General features: G+C 48.6%; 1 protein-coding gene across 2 annotated transcripts in view; it reads right to left on the bottom strand.

The window, feature by feature from the left end:
• Window positions 1–13,756, bottom strand: part of CLMP (CXADR like membrane protein) — a 90,236-nt gene extending 76,480 nt beyond the window's left edge. Inside the window, exons 1-2 of one of the 2 annotated variants that reach the window (XM_014843661.3) lie at window positions 13,629–13,756; window positions 13,106–13,435 (exon numbers count right to left, since the gene is read on the bottom strand). In XM_014843661.3, the coding sequence (XP_014699147.1) occupies window positions 13,106–13,133 (28 nt within the window). In that variant the 5' untranslated portion in view covers window positions 13,134–13,435; window positions 13,629–13,756. Of the gene's footprint in view, window positions 1–13,105; window positions 13,436–13,628 lie in introns of those variants that run through there. The other variant, XM_044753748.2, reaches the window with a different exon arrangement.
• Between the last annotated feature and the right edge of the window lie 1,072 nt (window positions 13,757–14,828).

The raw sequence follows: 14,828 nt of genomic DNA, 5'->3' as shown, positions 1-14,828 counted from the left end.
AATCATTATAAAACCAACTTTGGTCAGAGACATCTCTCTCTACTATGAGAAAAGGGACGGTTTGATGCTTGGTGCCGGGGTGGGATAAATATCAGAGCAGAAATCAGCTTTGTCTGAAACAGCTCTAACTGAACGCATGAACACATTCATCTCCAGGCCTGCCTGTCATTCCCTCCCTTGGGCTGCCCTTATTTCAGAGCTCCCGCTGGGCATGTGACTGGGAAGAGACAGAAAGTTGACAAATGTGGGTTATGCGTCTTTCGTTTGAGGCTGCTCTGCAGCCCCAGAAACACAAATGTCTTTTTCTACCTTACCTGGTGCCTGTTAGTTTAACATCTGACAGTCAGTTTTTAGAGCAAAAAGATTAACAAAACATGACACACCACCATCATTTAAAGGATTTGAACAATTGATTTGACCCAGGTCTACTTTGAGATAAGCCAAAGTCTAGAGAAGTTGATGAAATATATTAGGAGTTGGCCAACTGCCTCCTCACCTGGAGCACAGATTCAATTCCTTCTATTTATGTCTGAGCAAAGGGATCACCATGGGGAAGGATGGGCTGGGTAACCACTGACAACTCATTTGCAAAGCAGGATTAGGGTCCTGTGATAAGGAGCCAGGTGTCAAACAGGAAAACACGCAGGTTTGGAATTCTGCTTTTATAGCCGCACTATTCCTTCGGTAAATAACTCTGGAGAGGCTACTATTTGCCAAGCATGGATCTATTATATGGTTTGTCCTCTTTGCTTTTATCTCATGTGTCTGACTCTCCAGACCCCAAGAGTATAGCCTGCTGCTGTCCTTGCACGCACTCTGGTTCATTTGCTGTCTGCTACTCACAGCTCCAGCCTCTCCCCAGGAAAAGGGCCAGTGAATCCAGGAAACTTCAGAGCGTTTATAAGAGCATCATCATTTCAAGGATAGACCGAAAGCTTAACCGTTCATCACTGATGTCCAGACAGCATCAAGACACCCTCAGCCTGTCATCCCAATTGGGTCAAATGTGAGATCTGTAACTCCTTTCTTCCTCGGCCTATAAACCTAAGTCTCGCATGTCAATGCACATCACCTGGGATGATAGCAAAGCTTTTTCCAGGTCAGATAATTCAGGTGCAAGTTTTCCATTTCCCCAACTCCTGTCAAAGGCAACTTAGGTCCTGCTCCACAGCTTCTCAGATGTTTCTTATGTTGGGGGTCGGGGGGGAACCTTGCTAAAATGTAGATTCTGGTTCAGTGAGTCTGCAGCGCGGCCTGGAATTCTGCATTTCTAACAAGCTCCCTGTGGTACCACTGCTGCTAGTTTGGGGATCACACTTTGAGCGGTGAGATATTCCACTGCCAGGATGACCAATCAAATGGCTTTCTCAGGACTGTTCTGGATCTAGCACTGAAAATCCTGTGTTCCATGTCCCGAGCAACCCCTCAGTCCTGAGAAAATCAGGATAGTTGGACATCGGACCTATTAAACAAACTTCACCCTTCCCAGAATAGAGAGCAGCCATACCTGGCAAGGCTCTTCCAAAGGAAGTTCATCCACTGCCCACTCAGTGAGCTGGAGTGGCAATGAGACAACTGAGGATGGAAGCCAGCGAACAGTCCTGCTGAGTGCTGTGGGATGCTGCTGCCACTCATAAGGGGAGCTCATGGGCATGTGCAGGAGAGGGACAAGCAATGATTTGGGAGCCAGATGACCTAGCTTCTCATTTTGATTCTGCTACCAACTAGCTGTGTAACATCAGGAAAATGTCTTAACCTCTCTCTGGTCTTTTTCTATAAAATGGAGGCTGATGATATCTGCCTCACAATGCTGTCATGAGCCAACATATGCATAAGCACTGAGCCTGGAAATATTAATTTTAAATCCCACCAACACTTTCTGTAATCATTGAGTGACTTGTGTTTCCTCTGCTCGTCCTGCCTCAGCGATGCCTCAGTAGAGTTAGTGATATGCAGGGTGAATCCACCAAGAAAGAACAGAAAGAGGAAAGAACAGGAAGAGGACCTTTAACTCCATGTGCCCGGGCAGGGGCCACTGCATTGGCTAAGCACCCGTACACGACTTTTGCCGTTCACCCCCAGAGGACCTGAGAAGGGTAAGGAAAGAAATCGGTCAGCATGGCTGGTTGGCTTTGTGCACTAATGAGGCTAAAGTTCAGAACATGCTGGAAGGAGACGCCACATGCCCTGAAAATTATTACATGGAAAAGAAATCACCGAAGTCTAAAAGAGTTGCACTGCTACAGGCTTCCCACGACCAAATCTAAACAGAGGGTTTTCAGGATGTCACGCCACCCCTGCCCGTGCACCTGCTCACGGCACAGCTCTAACATCCCCCTACGGCTGGAGTCAGTCCTGTTCAGGGAGCAACTAAGTGGGCGACCTCTCCAGTGGAAGGATTCGGAGGCATGTTGGTCAGGCCCCTCTACCTGCAAATATTTCCCCCATCTTCTGTTCCATGCCTACAAATAGCATTTCCTCTTTGGGGTCTTTTTTATGATAAATAATCCCATTAAAGATACCCTAGGTTGAGGTAACATCCTTACTTTTACAAGCTTACTCTTTACATTCACTAACTTGATCATGCATAAGTTTGTTCATCTGCTCACTCATTCACTGTTGTCCACGTATCTAACGTGTGCCAGCCACTGGGCCTGGGATTACGGACACTAGAATACTGTCCCCTGCTCGCAAGCACACAGGAAACACAGAGAACCCCAGATCACACTATAATGTGACACAGCAATTCCACTCTAACGTGACACGTGCCATGGGAGTACAGATGGGCCAGCAGAGCTGTCTGCCCGGGAAAGCCAGGGAAGCCTTTGCTGATGAGATGATCATGGATCCACGGTCTGGAAGGATGGGTGGGAGCTGGTCAGGGACATGTGAAGAGGCAAAGGGAAATATAAGATCAACAGTATGGAGGTGAGGAAGAGCGAGATATGAGGCCTGAGGGCAGACCAGGGGCTGGTACCAGCAGTAGCTTAGGATCAGTTGAGAGCAAAACCTTTCAGGAAAGGTTGTGGACTGTGAATGTGAAGAAGTGGGAGTGGGGACAGGCAGGAAAAAAAGCAACAAATGAAAGAAGAGCTTCACAGAGTTCATGCTTCCTTCTCTTCTCTCTCTGCCTCTCTGTCTCTGTCTCTCTGTTTCTCTCTCCATCTTTTCTGTCTCTCTGTCTCCGTCTCTCTCTCTGTGCCTTTGTCTTTCCCTCTGTCTCTCTCTCATTAAGTGCCAGATCTGAGAGCAGGCCATATTGGGCCCAGAGAGAGAGAGAGAGAAAGAGCAAGGAGAAAGTCAGGCCAAGTGGCCGGCATGTGAGGGACTGTCACCTGGATTCCTCAGGGCCTGGGAAGCTGCAGGACTCCGGGAACAGGGAGTGAGAGGCAGTGGAGCAGAGAAGGTGGCTGCAGAGAGGTAGCCCCATTTCCAGGCTCTTCTCCTTTGAGAGAGGAGAGGACGGAAGGTGGGAGCCTGCTGCCCTCTGCTATTGGCTGGAGCCGGGTCGGGGATGGAACTCCCCCAGACAAAAGCAGATGGAGACCAGGCCTCCCCTGGAAACCCAGACTCTACCTCCCCGGCCCAAGAATGCATTCTGAGTGGGAATTCTAGGTCTGCAGAAATCTGGGACACTGTTTAGCCCTCTTCAATGGGGAGAGAAATCATATTCTTTGCTATTCAGGTGAATGGAAAAAAACAGACATTTTTTTCTCACGTTGAGGTTTTCCTTTTCTCCCAAATTTAAAAATGAATATAATTCAACAAATTTTGAATGTGAGCGTTGGGCTCATTGGAGTCTAATTTTGGTCAGGACAAATGACTGCCTGAAAAATGGAGAACGCAGGGACCTGCACTTCCTTATTAGGCCGAATCCTCAAAGACCAGGTGGACCCTGAGTGGCCCTGGTCTGTGCATCGCTATATGTATGTTATCCATCTATCTCTCCATTCCTGTCTTCCCCAGATCAGTGCCGAAGCAGAAGGCAAACTCAGCTCCCATCTCCTGTTTTGCTATATTCAAGCTGTAGAGCCTAGGACAGAACACCTCACCTCTTCAGTCTCACTTTTCTGACCTGTCAAATAGAGCTAATAATTCCTGCCTCACAGCTGGTTGTGAGGATGCAAGAGCTTACTTGTATAGAGTCCCTAGCACAATGCCTGGGACCCAGCAGGTGCTCAGTATAACCATCCTCGACACCCAAAGCAGAAATGAACCACCCAGGATTTGCCTAGGCTGGGGCAACCCAAGGTGGCCCAGGCACTCGGGAACATGTAGTGGAGAGCGCAGAGCCTAGGAAAGAAGGCCTGCACGCGGTGGTGTCTTTTCAGCAACCTGCAGACAGTACGCCAAGCAGCATAAAGAAGGGCACCTCTTGCCCAGGGCTAAATAGCGCAGAAAGTTACTCTCCCAGAGCAGCTGCAGAGAGCTGGGGCACAGACAGGGTCCACATGCCTCTTGGGGTCCTGAAGCAGGGCGACATTCCCAGAAGGACATCTAGGAACTTGTCTGCAGGGTGGAGGAACAGCAGTGGCCAAAGCTCCAAGGCTGGCCCTGCTGATCTGGTGTCAGCTGACTTTACACGGACCCTCCAAACATCCACTGGCTGAGCCTCTCCCAGCAAGGACAGTCATGGTAATAATGACAGCCATTTATTCACTGTTTATTATCTACCAAGCAGGGTGCTAAAATTCTTTATGTGCATTGCCCCATTTAATTCTCACAACAAACCTATGAGAACTAAGGTCAGGAAAGTGAAGTAACTTATCCAAGGTCACACAGTCACGAAGTGGCCGAGCTGGGCTTCAAAGCGGAGGTCTGAGGACCCCAGGGCTGGGCTCTTTTAGAGGTTGCTACACTGCTGGTCCACATGGAAGCCTTATGCGTTGTCCCCGACTCTCCCCCTGAAGAATGATTGGAAATAATTGGAACTGTCACTGGAAGTAATGCGAAGTGACAGAGGCTGAGTTAGAAGGCTTATTGCTCCGAGTCTGAACGATCCCCACAAACCCAAACCTAAATTTAAACAATGAAGCCACAAAGCGATTTCCCTCTCCGGGATTTGATCCTCCCACCCTCACCCCCAAACAGAAAAAGAAGTAAGACCATGTCAGGGGCTGAGTCTCCGTTCAGCACAACGAATTTCTTCTGGAACAGAAAGTTTCTCCTTCGCTTGATCCTAATCACTTTCCATGTAGAGGGAGACAATTAAAACCTTGAATGCACAGACCACCATTCTTAATTAAGAGATCCAAATTCATTGATATATTTCTTTCTCTCTCCATTTTTTAACATCCCATGAGGGATGAGGAAACAGAGGTAACTATGTTGCTGGCAGGTTGTGATGAAGAATGAGACCATAACTTCAAGTAGGCAAGGACATCGGGAGATTGACTCCCTCCAGGAAGCACCTGGCCGGATGCCAAGGACATACCACTTAATCTATACTTTCTGATGACGATGGGGCTGATCTGTCAACCCACCAGCTGTTTATTTAGCACCAACTCCACTAACGTGCAAGTGCCGTGAGGGATAAAGACACAGTCCCTGAAGACCTACATGGAAGAAATACCCTATCTCCACAAGACAGCACATAAGTTGCTTCTTCCCTGGGACTCCTAGAAACCTTGGTACTTTCCTCGATTACGGCACTTTCATACAGCTGTAATTCGTTGTTTATGAATATGTCTTCCCTACTGGGCTGAGCTCTGAGATGGTAGAAAGTGTACCTGTTGTATTACTGGAGTCTCAGAGCCTAGCCCAGGGCCTGAACTACAGAAGATGCCTCCCTTCTATAACTGTTTTGTGAGTGAGAATGTGAATGGAGTAGAAAATGTAATAGTACACATGTGGGTGGTAAAGAAGATCATAAAAGGGAGATGAAGGAGCTGCTGCCGCATCCATGAAGCAGAATGAGCTCAGAGAAGCTGCTCTGTAAACCCCAGGAGCTCAGCGGTTTTAGCTTAGCTTTTTCATCCTCCCCTGTTGCTATTTCTATGCTTCCCCCTTCCTCCTCTCCCTCCTGCTCCTCTCCTTTCTTCTCTGTCCCCTTTGTGACCTGAACTCTCCAGATCCTCTTTGCTGCCTCACTTCAGAAAAACTTCCAATATTCCACACCGACGGGGGAACCCTTCTGTAGACGGTTGCCCATTTTTTCTCCTTAGTATGGGCACAAAGGAAACAGTGCCCCCCCCCCGCTCCCCACCCCTCACCCCCGCCGGCTTCTATTGAAACAAAGCCGCCTTCGGTCTTATCACCGCCAGACTTCGGCTGAGGCAGCTCACACAGAGAGAGACCCAACTGACAGTCACTAACAAAATAAAGGTTGTTTGATTTGGGCATTCTTCCCCATTTTGGTCTATATGGTGCCAAAAGAAATAAACTTTTATATTTCTAGATTCCAGACAGTTGGGAAGCTCAGATAACCAGAATTTTTCTTTTTTGTACAGTCTGCATTCTTTTTTGGGGAGAGGGGGACAAAGAAGTCAAAACTGCTGAAAACAGAAATTTAAGTAGAAAAAGCAACATACAGGGCAAGTCATACCCAATCATACACCTTTACCACCCACAGCCTGAGGACTGTGTGCTAACCAGGGGGGCTCACACATCCCTTTTGCCTTGCCCAAAGCAGGGCAGGGTCTCTACAAGCATAACGGTTTGTACAAGAGTGTTCGGATCAATTGGAAGGAACTCATAATCAATCTACGATATATGTAGTAATTCCGGGTTAAAAACAATAGTCATCAACCCAAACAAATCATTTCTTAATTATGTGAAGGAAGCGGGGGGAGGGAGTGGGTAATAAACCTTCTAACTGAATTTTCCACTGTGGGATTTATCGTTTGGCATCCTGTAAACAAAGTCTCTGCTTCAGCCTGACCCTCTCTTCTTGGTAACACAGAAGCCTTGATTTCAGAATAACTAAGTGCCTCCTGGTAAACGGAAAGCAAATGGTCTTTGGAACCCAAAGTGCTAGGTTGGCGTCCTGGCTCAGCTGTTTACTAACGGGGTAATCTTCAGAACCTCGCTTTCTCTCTAAGCCTCAGTTAGTTATCTGCAAAATGGCATAATAATGATGTTTACTCTCAAAGTCTAACTTGAGGATGAGATAAGGTCTGTTACCATACTTCATAAACTAAACCTTGTACAATGTTAGAAACGAATTCTACTGTCACAATAATCCTACCCATATAATCCTCTCTCGGGTACTATAAGTGAGCCAATAATACACAATTCATATTTCAAAATCCAGCCACAAGTTCAAACCCATGCAAGGAACCCAGTGAGCCATACACTTAATGCATGCACTTTATTACACGTAAATTATGCCTTAATTTTAGAAAGTGAAGAAAATGCTTAATGTTGCAAATAATTTCACACAATAGACCCTCTGCAGAGAAGTCTACCCTGGGTGTCCCTGCTAGGGCTTGCTTTGTAGGTAACTCTGCTTAGGATGAGGTCTTCTTGGTGAGTATTTCAGTTACTAAACTTCCTGGGCAGAGGTTTCCGGCCATCCACCCTCGCCTTGAATGATGCTCCCTGGCTAAGCAGGAAGGGCCACAGTGCAGTTCCAGGAGGCGTCACTACTGCTCTCTTCACATTAGGCAGTCGGCCCTTCTAGATTTACAATCACATGCTACCAATGAGAGAGCAGTGCCTGAAAAAAATCAGATAAACAGGTAACACCGTGTGTTCCTGGTCATAAACACATCCAGACCAGTCGGCAAATTCTCAGAATTAAAAAAAATCAGAGAAGGCTGGTCGTATAAGGAAACTTAGAGATAACCTTAGTCTAATAATCCCATTTTACAGAGAAAGAAACAGAGGCTCAGAGAGGTATGATTTGCCAAGAACAACCCAGCAAAATTATGTAGCAGCTAGACCTATTGATTTCCCGTTCTATTCCTTGCAGGCACCCACCCACATCTTTGAGTCTTTGGGTATAATTCCCTTTTCCTGAACATACCAGACATTATACAAAGCACTGCAGAAGTTTCCAGGATTTCCAGTTATGATGGCTAAATTGAAATGTTACGACATCTGCCCTATTTTTCAGGCAATTTCTCAACATAAAAACCAATGCCAATTATTCAGCATTGAAGCATCTGAAGAGCAACTGTGATACTGGAGCTTAACTACACGAGCTGAAAAGCAGGGAGAGACATTTTCTGTTTCAAGAACGTGCGCTAGGACAGATCATGGAATTACGGGTCTAGTCTCGGCCCTTCTACTGGCTGTTTAACTTTAGCCAAACCTCTCTGAACATTGGTTCCTTCATCATAAAAGAAGGGATAGGTTTAGATAAAGGATTTACTTAGGTTCCAAGGAAGGGTATCAGGAAGTCAATGAACCCCTAGAAGTTATAGGCAAAATTTGATGTCTATGTGTCTTTTTCTAAGAAGAAGATTCATGGTTTTCATCGGATTCTCAGAGAGATCTGGGTCTCAAACTTTTAAGAATCATTTATTTAGATAGTCTGTTAGTTTTCCCCAGTTCTGACAATATTTGACTCTACTTTTTAAAAAATGTCTGTGTATGGGGCTGGCCCCATGGCCAAGTGGTTAAGTTCGCACGCTCCGCTGCAGGCGGCCCAGGGTTTCGTTGGTTCGAATCCTGGGCGTGGACATGGCACTGCTCATCAAACCACACTGAGGCAGCATCCCACATGCCACAGCTAGAAGGACCCACAATGAAGAATATACAATTATGTACCAGGGGGCTTTGGAGAGAAAAAGGAAAAATATAAAATCTTTAAAAAAAAAAAAGTCTGTGTAGTTCATTATCATTAGGTACGTTCATGAAATATACTCACGTGTATACTGCCCAGCTGAGTGCAAGACAAAAATAGGATGAGACAGATATGAACCTACTGGGGATGGATCATTATTATCACCATCACCATTAATGTGAGAAGATGAGGGAAGGACATGGAATCTTAGCGAGACCTGTCGTGATACTTCAGACCAACGGACTATGCATTCAAGCCTTCCTCAAAATCATTTTCTGGGAATGACTTCCGCATCCTGGCAGAAGTTTCAATGAAGAAGGCTACTGTTAATCTAGTACTAACATACTCGACATAACAAAATCAGTTTGCTATATTATCTGGTCCCTGTCCATGTAATGTTCTATGTACAATTTTTTAAAAAAATAGTACTGGTCCTATTTGCATTAATGCCAAGGAAGCAGAAAGGCAAGCTGAGGTAAAACTGGGTCCTCACAATTGTGTCATCCACTGTCAAAGGGTGAGAATCCTCCAATCTTTCAGCTTTCTTGACTTTAAATGTTTCAAAGGTCCAATTCTCTTAACAAATAGTTCCCAAGCTTTTAGTTTATGCAAGGTACTGAAAGTGGTACACAGATGAAAGAGACACTGTCCTGTCTCCACGGAGCTTACAGTCTGACTGGGTATTAGATGAGCATTCAGGTCACTGTAATACAAACAAGCATAATAGAAAGGCTACTGGGATTCAAAAGAAGGAAAGAAAGAGTACATTCTGCTGAGGGAATCATGGAGGGCGGCTAGAGGAAGTGGTTTTTGAGGTGAGACTTGGAGGGTGAACGAGATTTTGATCTGCAGGGACAGAGAGTAAGAGGGCATTTTTGGTGAGGAATTATCATAAACAAAAGTATAGAGCCAGAAAGAAGCCTGGGGCATGTTTAGAGCACAGGAAGTAATCCAGGTTCCCTGGAGAGTTGTCTAGGGGCAAGGAGGAGAGGAATTATGAATGATATTGTGCAAAATTTTTATATGAGAATGAAGTGTTTGTACTCAATATTACAAGCCATGGAGACTACTAAATGTTTATGGGAAAAAGGAGTGAGATCATAGAATTATAGAAATCTTGAATTCACTCCTATTTTACAGACAAGGGAGTCAGAACAAGAACTCAGACAGCTTGCCAGATTCCTAATTCAAATTCTTTGCATTATACCAGGTGCCTCACAAGGTGACACTGGTGGCAGTGTATAGGTTGGAGAACAGAGAGTTCAGGCAGGAGAGCAACATGGCAGAAGCCCAGGAGAGAAGTCCAGATAGAATAAGAGGACACAAGCCTCAGGGGAGGAGGGCAGGAGGGGCATCGGAGTTGGGGGAGGGGCTGGGGCTGGGGCACCCATGAATCTCCCTTCTCTCTCCTCCCTGGGGCTCACAGCATTACTTGTTCACTCCCATCAGAGAGTCAGGGCATTTGAGTCACTCACTAGCAGGTCCAGAAAGCAAGGAGTCAACTGGTCTATCCTTGTTCAGACTACGAACTCTTAGCCCTTCTGACTCCCCTTCAATACTGTGCATTCTCCAGAAAAAAAGAGGCCAGAAATCATGTCAGCGGTGATCAGAAGCAGCCCTGGAACTGCTCCTTTAAGGGACTAGTAGATGATTTTAGGATTCAGGCAACTCTGGGGTTTTCTTTCTGGCTTTACTAAAAAGTGCCAGAGCATGCCATGGCTCAAAACCACTTTGGAGACAAGGGAATTCAGCCCACAGAAGCACCTCCCCAAGGGCTTCCGACCCTTGCAGGGATGTCAGTCAGAGAGGGGTTCCTTCAGTGTTGCTCCCCTCAGCTCCCTTTCTCTGGTTCAACAGCCTCATCTCGGGTCTCCTGCCTTGTCCCTTGTCCTGCCCGAAATTCCTCTCTTCTGTGACTTCTTGCTTGAACAGTTTATTCAACTTAGAGCTGGGACATCATGAGTCTGAGTCTGTCTCACAAAGGCATAGATGTGGCAAAAGCTTAATAGTAGGTGTGAATGATGAACATCCAGTTGTGCAGAATTCTAAGTCAGTAGTCCACTTTTTCTCTTCTACATGGCTTTAGCTTGTAGCAATGTTATAAAGACAGAACCAAGAAAGAAATCATGAGAAGTAGCTTCTGTGAAAGGACACAGTATCAACCCAACAGATTATTTTCTCACCAGAGGAATGATTACAGGTAGTAGGCACTCAGTACAGAAGGGCCAGCGAATAAATGACATCTTTTGATCCACGCCTCAGTGAGTTCCTCTATCTCATGAACTGAGAGGACAACCATCACCAAGCCTAGCTGATTTCAACTGACCTTGTGGGCCAAAGTCAATTTCCTCTTTTCAATGTAAACTGTGCCCAAACGCTTCTGAATAGAGAGCAAGTCCTCAAAACCATTTAGTTTTGTTTCCCTTCCCCAGGCCTCTCCTATAGGGCAGGACCAAGCTGACATCTCATGCTTGATGAAGAGAACTAAACTGGACTTCCCTATGGAGAACACTTTTAAGAGCCCTTCTGTAGTGACAGAAGGTTGTATACCTGGAGGTTTAGTGAGTAATCTCTGAAGGCAGACAACCTACATTCGAATCCTATCTCTGCTAATTATGAGCTTAATGCCTTGAGCAAGTCACCTCTTTACACCTTGATTTCTTCATCTGTAAAATGGGGATGATAATAGTGGGTAGCCAATAGTGGTGTGAAGAATAAATGAGTTAACAAGACAGTACATATAAAGTGCTCAGCATAATAAGTATTTAATGAATTCTAGTTGTTTTTAATAAAGCAGCTCTGAAGTTTGAGTCTCCTGAACATCTGGTAATAGATAGCTTAGGGTAGAGGCTAGTAAAGGTGACAAAGGTGCCATCCAGATATGCCAGCTGTGTACAGGGGTAGCACTGCAATACTTGGCTAGTATTTAAAGAGCTTTGAAAATAGTGGTTCCCCAACTGCCCTGCTTGAGCAATAGTTTCGGAGAGTCCATCTCTTGTATTCCTCTAACCTAGGCGGTTGGTGGCCTCAGGCTGGCCTAGAGAGCCATGCATATGGCCCAGTGGGTTTGTAAAGTTTAAAAGAAAAAAATAAAAAGAGAGAGCTCTAGACATCCATGTCAGGGTGACTTTTTATTGCCTCTCACTTTTGTTTGGGGGTTTTCTAGACATCAAGCCCTCTCAAACTCCTGGAGTTTTAGGCTGTCAGAGCTAGAAGAGACTCAGGAACCATCTAGTTTTCTTGTTTGGAGCTAAACAAACTGAAGCCCTAGATACTAAGTTGTCCAAGGTCACCCAGCTAGTCAGTTCAAAACCAGGACTAGTTCTTGGAGGCCCGGCGTCCAGGCAAGCGCTCACTGTCCCACGCGCGGCTGGCTTTTTGGTTTTCTGAACTCGAACTAACTTTTGGTCCCGTCCCTGGGTGGACCCCGTGCTTCCGTGGTGCATATCCTGACTGTTCTTCAGCTCTCGGCCTGCCTTCCCTGCCCCCGGTGCCTCAGAGACTCTCAGTCTCCCTCCTGTCGGCTCTTGCCCACACACAACCTCAAGTGCACAGTCCTGCCCAGTCCTGAAAACCCACCGGCTTCCAAACCAGGTGAGTCTGTGCCTTAGGGCCTCTGAGGCCCCAGGAGTCCTGCCTGAGTGACACCCAGAGGGACAGCAGGAGGGCTCCTCCCTGCCCCAGAACCGATTTCTCTCTGGTTCTTCTCTTTCTCTCCATTTTTTCCTAAGTCTTCGTGGCACTCGCTTTGCTCAGTCTCCCTCAGGCTGGCTCTTCTGCTTCGTAGTATCCTTCTCTTTTCTCTCTTCCTCTCCACCTTCCCCATTTCCCTCTTCTTCCTTCCCCGGGTCATGGCGCGTTTGCACCTTCTCGGTGCTCCTGGTGCTCTGCCCTTTCCCTCTCCTTTCCTCTCCCGCTTCTCTTCCTCCATTCCCTTCCTCTTACTCTTCAACACATCTGTTTCTAATCGGAGCCCTCGAGGCGCCTGTTTGAAACAAAAAATCTTCCCCCACCCTCAGGAACCTGGCACAAAAATTCCTGAGTAAACCTTCCTTCCCCGAGTTCTCCGGTTTCCCCAGATGCTCCTGAAACTAAACACTACCCTCCACATCCATCGGTTCACAGCCAAACTCGACCAGGAAACACCCCCACCCCCAAGCCTGCTCCAGGGCCCAGATGTGTAAGACGTTTTCGATGGCCGACTGGGCGGCCCCCAGCTGCCAGATGTGCTCCTCTGCAGCCGGGAGGCAGGGACCGAGGAGTCCGGCGCACTCCACGGGCTGCGGGGACAACCGTTCGGAGCCAGCGTCCGGGCTGGGACGCACGACTGTGTTTGCCCAGGGCCATCCGATCTCCTGCCCTCGCCGAGGCACTCACCTAGCCAGAGGAGGAGGAGGAGGGTCATCCCGATCCCCGGACGCGGGCACTTCCCCGCTCAGCCGCTGCCTGGCTCCGGGGCGGCCGGGCGCAGCCGACGGACCTTTGGCGAGCTGGGCGCGGCGCCTCGGGGTGCGCGCGGGGTGGCAGCAGCCATGTGCCGGCGCGGGAGCTGGCCCCGCGCCCCCGCGCCCAGGTCCCCGCGCTGCCCGGCGCGGAGGGGCTTCCAGCGCTCGCCCCACCAGCTCGCGCCCAGACGGGAGCAGGGACCAGGGTCAGAGAGGAAAAGGCGAGGCGGAAAGGCGCTACTGCTTCGTGGAACACTTTTCCCTGTTTGGAAAGAAAAAGGAGTGAAGAAAGAGAGAGGGGAAAAAAAGAGAGTGAGCTGGAACCACATGGTTGCCTCCTCCCGGCAGCCCCTCCCTCCCTCCCTCGCTCGCTCGCTCCCTCCCTCCCAGCGTTTGGGGTGAGCAGCGGGGCCCGTCGGCCGGCGGAGAGCGGGAGTCGCTGGGCAAGGCTCCACCTCGGGGCCCGAGCGAGGGCCCAGGGGGTCGGGGCGCGCAGAGGCGGGGCGGCTGCGCGAGGCCTCGGTGTGGAGTTGATTCTCTGTGGGAGGGCATTGGCGACACCTCGGCTAAGAGCCGAGGGATGAGGCCTCAGTCTCCCGGTCTGTCCTCACTTTGCCCTTCCCTCCGCTTCTCTCTGGATCTTTCTCTCGCTCACACTCGTTCTGTCTGCTTCCGTGTCTCTCACAAATCTGCCCTGTCTCCCTCTTCCATCTCCTTCCCCCTCCCTCCCTCTCTTATTCACATTCTTCTGGCCTCTCCTCTCTCACCTTCTCCCTCCTCTCCCCTCTTTTCTCCTCTCCTCTGCCCTCCCGGTCTGGTTTTGTCAGTAGGAAACTACAGACCGACCATAGAGACAATAAGTGTGGAAGTGACAATTAAGACAGTCAAGCAACCCGTCTGGCTGTGGCTTTCCTGGCTTCACTGCCTGTTTTGGCACCACAGGCGCCCTTTGCCTCCCTTTCCCTTGGCCTTTCTTGTCCTCTCTTTTTCTTTCTGTGGTCAGTATTTACAGTCGCCCGCCCTCAGATCCGGGCAGAGCTAAGCTAGCCATCAGCCCAGGGAATCCCGCTCAGTCCAGAGCTCAGTGGGTGGGGTCCCTTAGGAAGCGCTGGAGCAAACCCCATGCATGTGGCCCTGGCCCAGATATGCACACCCCCCACCACCACCCCTTTTAGAGAGAAAAGAAGGCCGAAGGCATGGAATTCCCTTTGTGCAAGGGCCCAGGGAGCTGGCCTAGGAGGTCCGCGGAGGGCTGGGGGTCAGCGCTGCCGGTCTGCCTTCTGGGAGGGGACTAGAGAGGGACAAGGCAGTGAGGGCCACGCTCAGGTCTCAGCTGTCTGGAGCTCCTGCCGTGCACATGTGTCCTGGGCCCTGAGGAACCTTGGACCTGCGCTCTCGGGTCCCCAGCCTCTGGATGTCCCTGAAGCAGTGGACTTTCCTTCAGCCACACTAAGACATGCGGAACTGCTCACCTTCAACCTCACCTGAGCCTGTATTGGGAGCCAGGGCCAGGGCTCTGAGAAGCTGGGTTCTGTAAGAGAGATTGACCCCTCCAGGCAGGACAGGCAACCGGATCACACGTTGCCCTGTTTTCTAGTCCTCTCTCCAGGGGTCTTAAATCCCAGGAGCTGAACAGTCCTCTCTAAATAGCTAGT

The sequence above is a fragment of the Equus asinus genome, chromosome 20, assembly GCF_041296235.1.
Source record: "Equus asinus isolate D_3611 breed Donkey chromosome 20, EquAss-T2T_v2, whole genome shotgun sequence".
NCBI lineage: Eukaryota > Metazoa > Chordata > Mammalia > Perissodactyla > Equidae > Equus > Equus asinus.
Note: the sequence above shows the minus strand (reverse complement) of the source record. Positions and strands in the feature narration are given on the sequence as shown.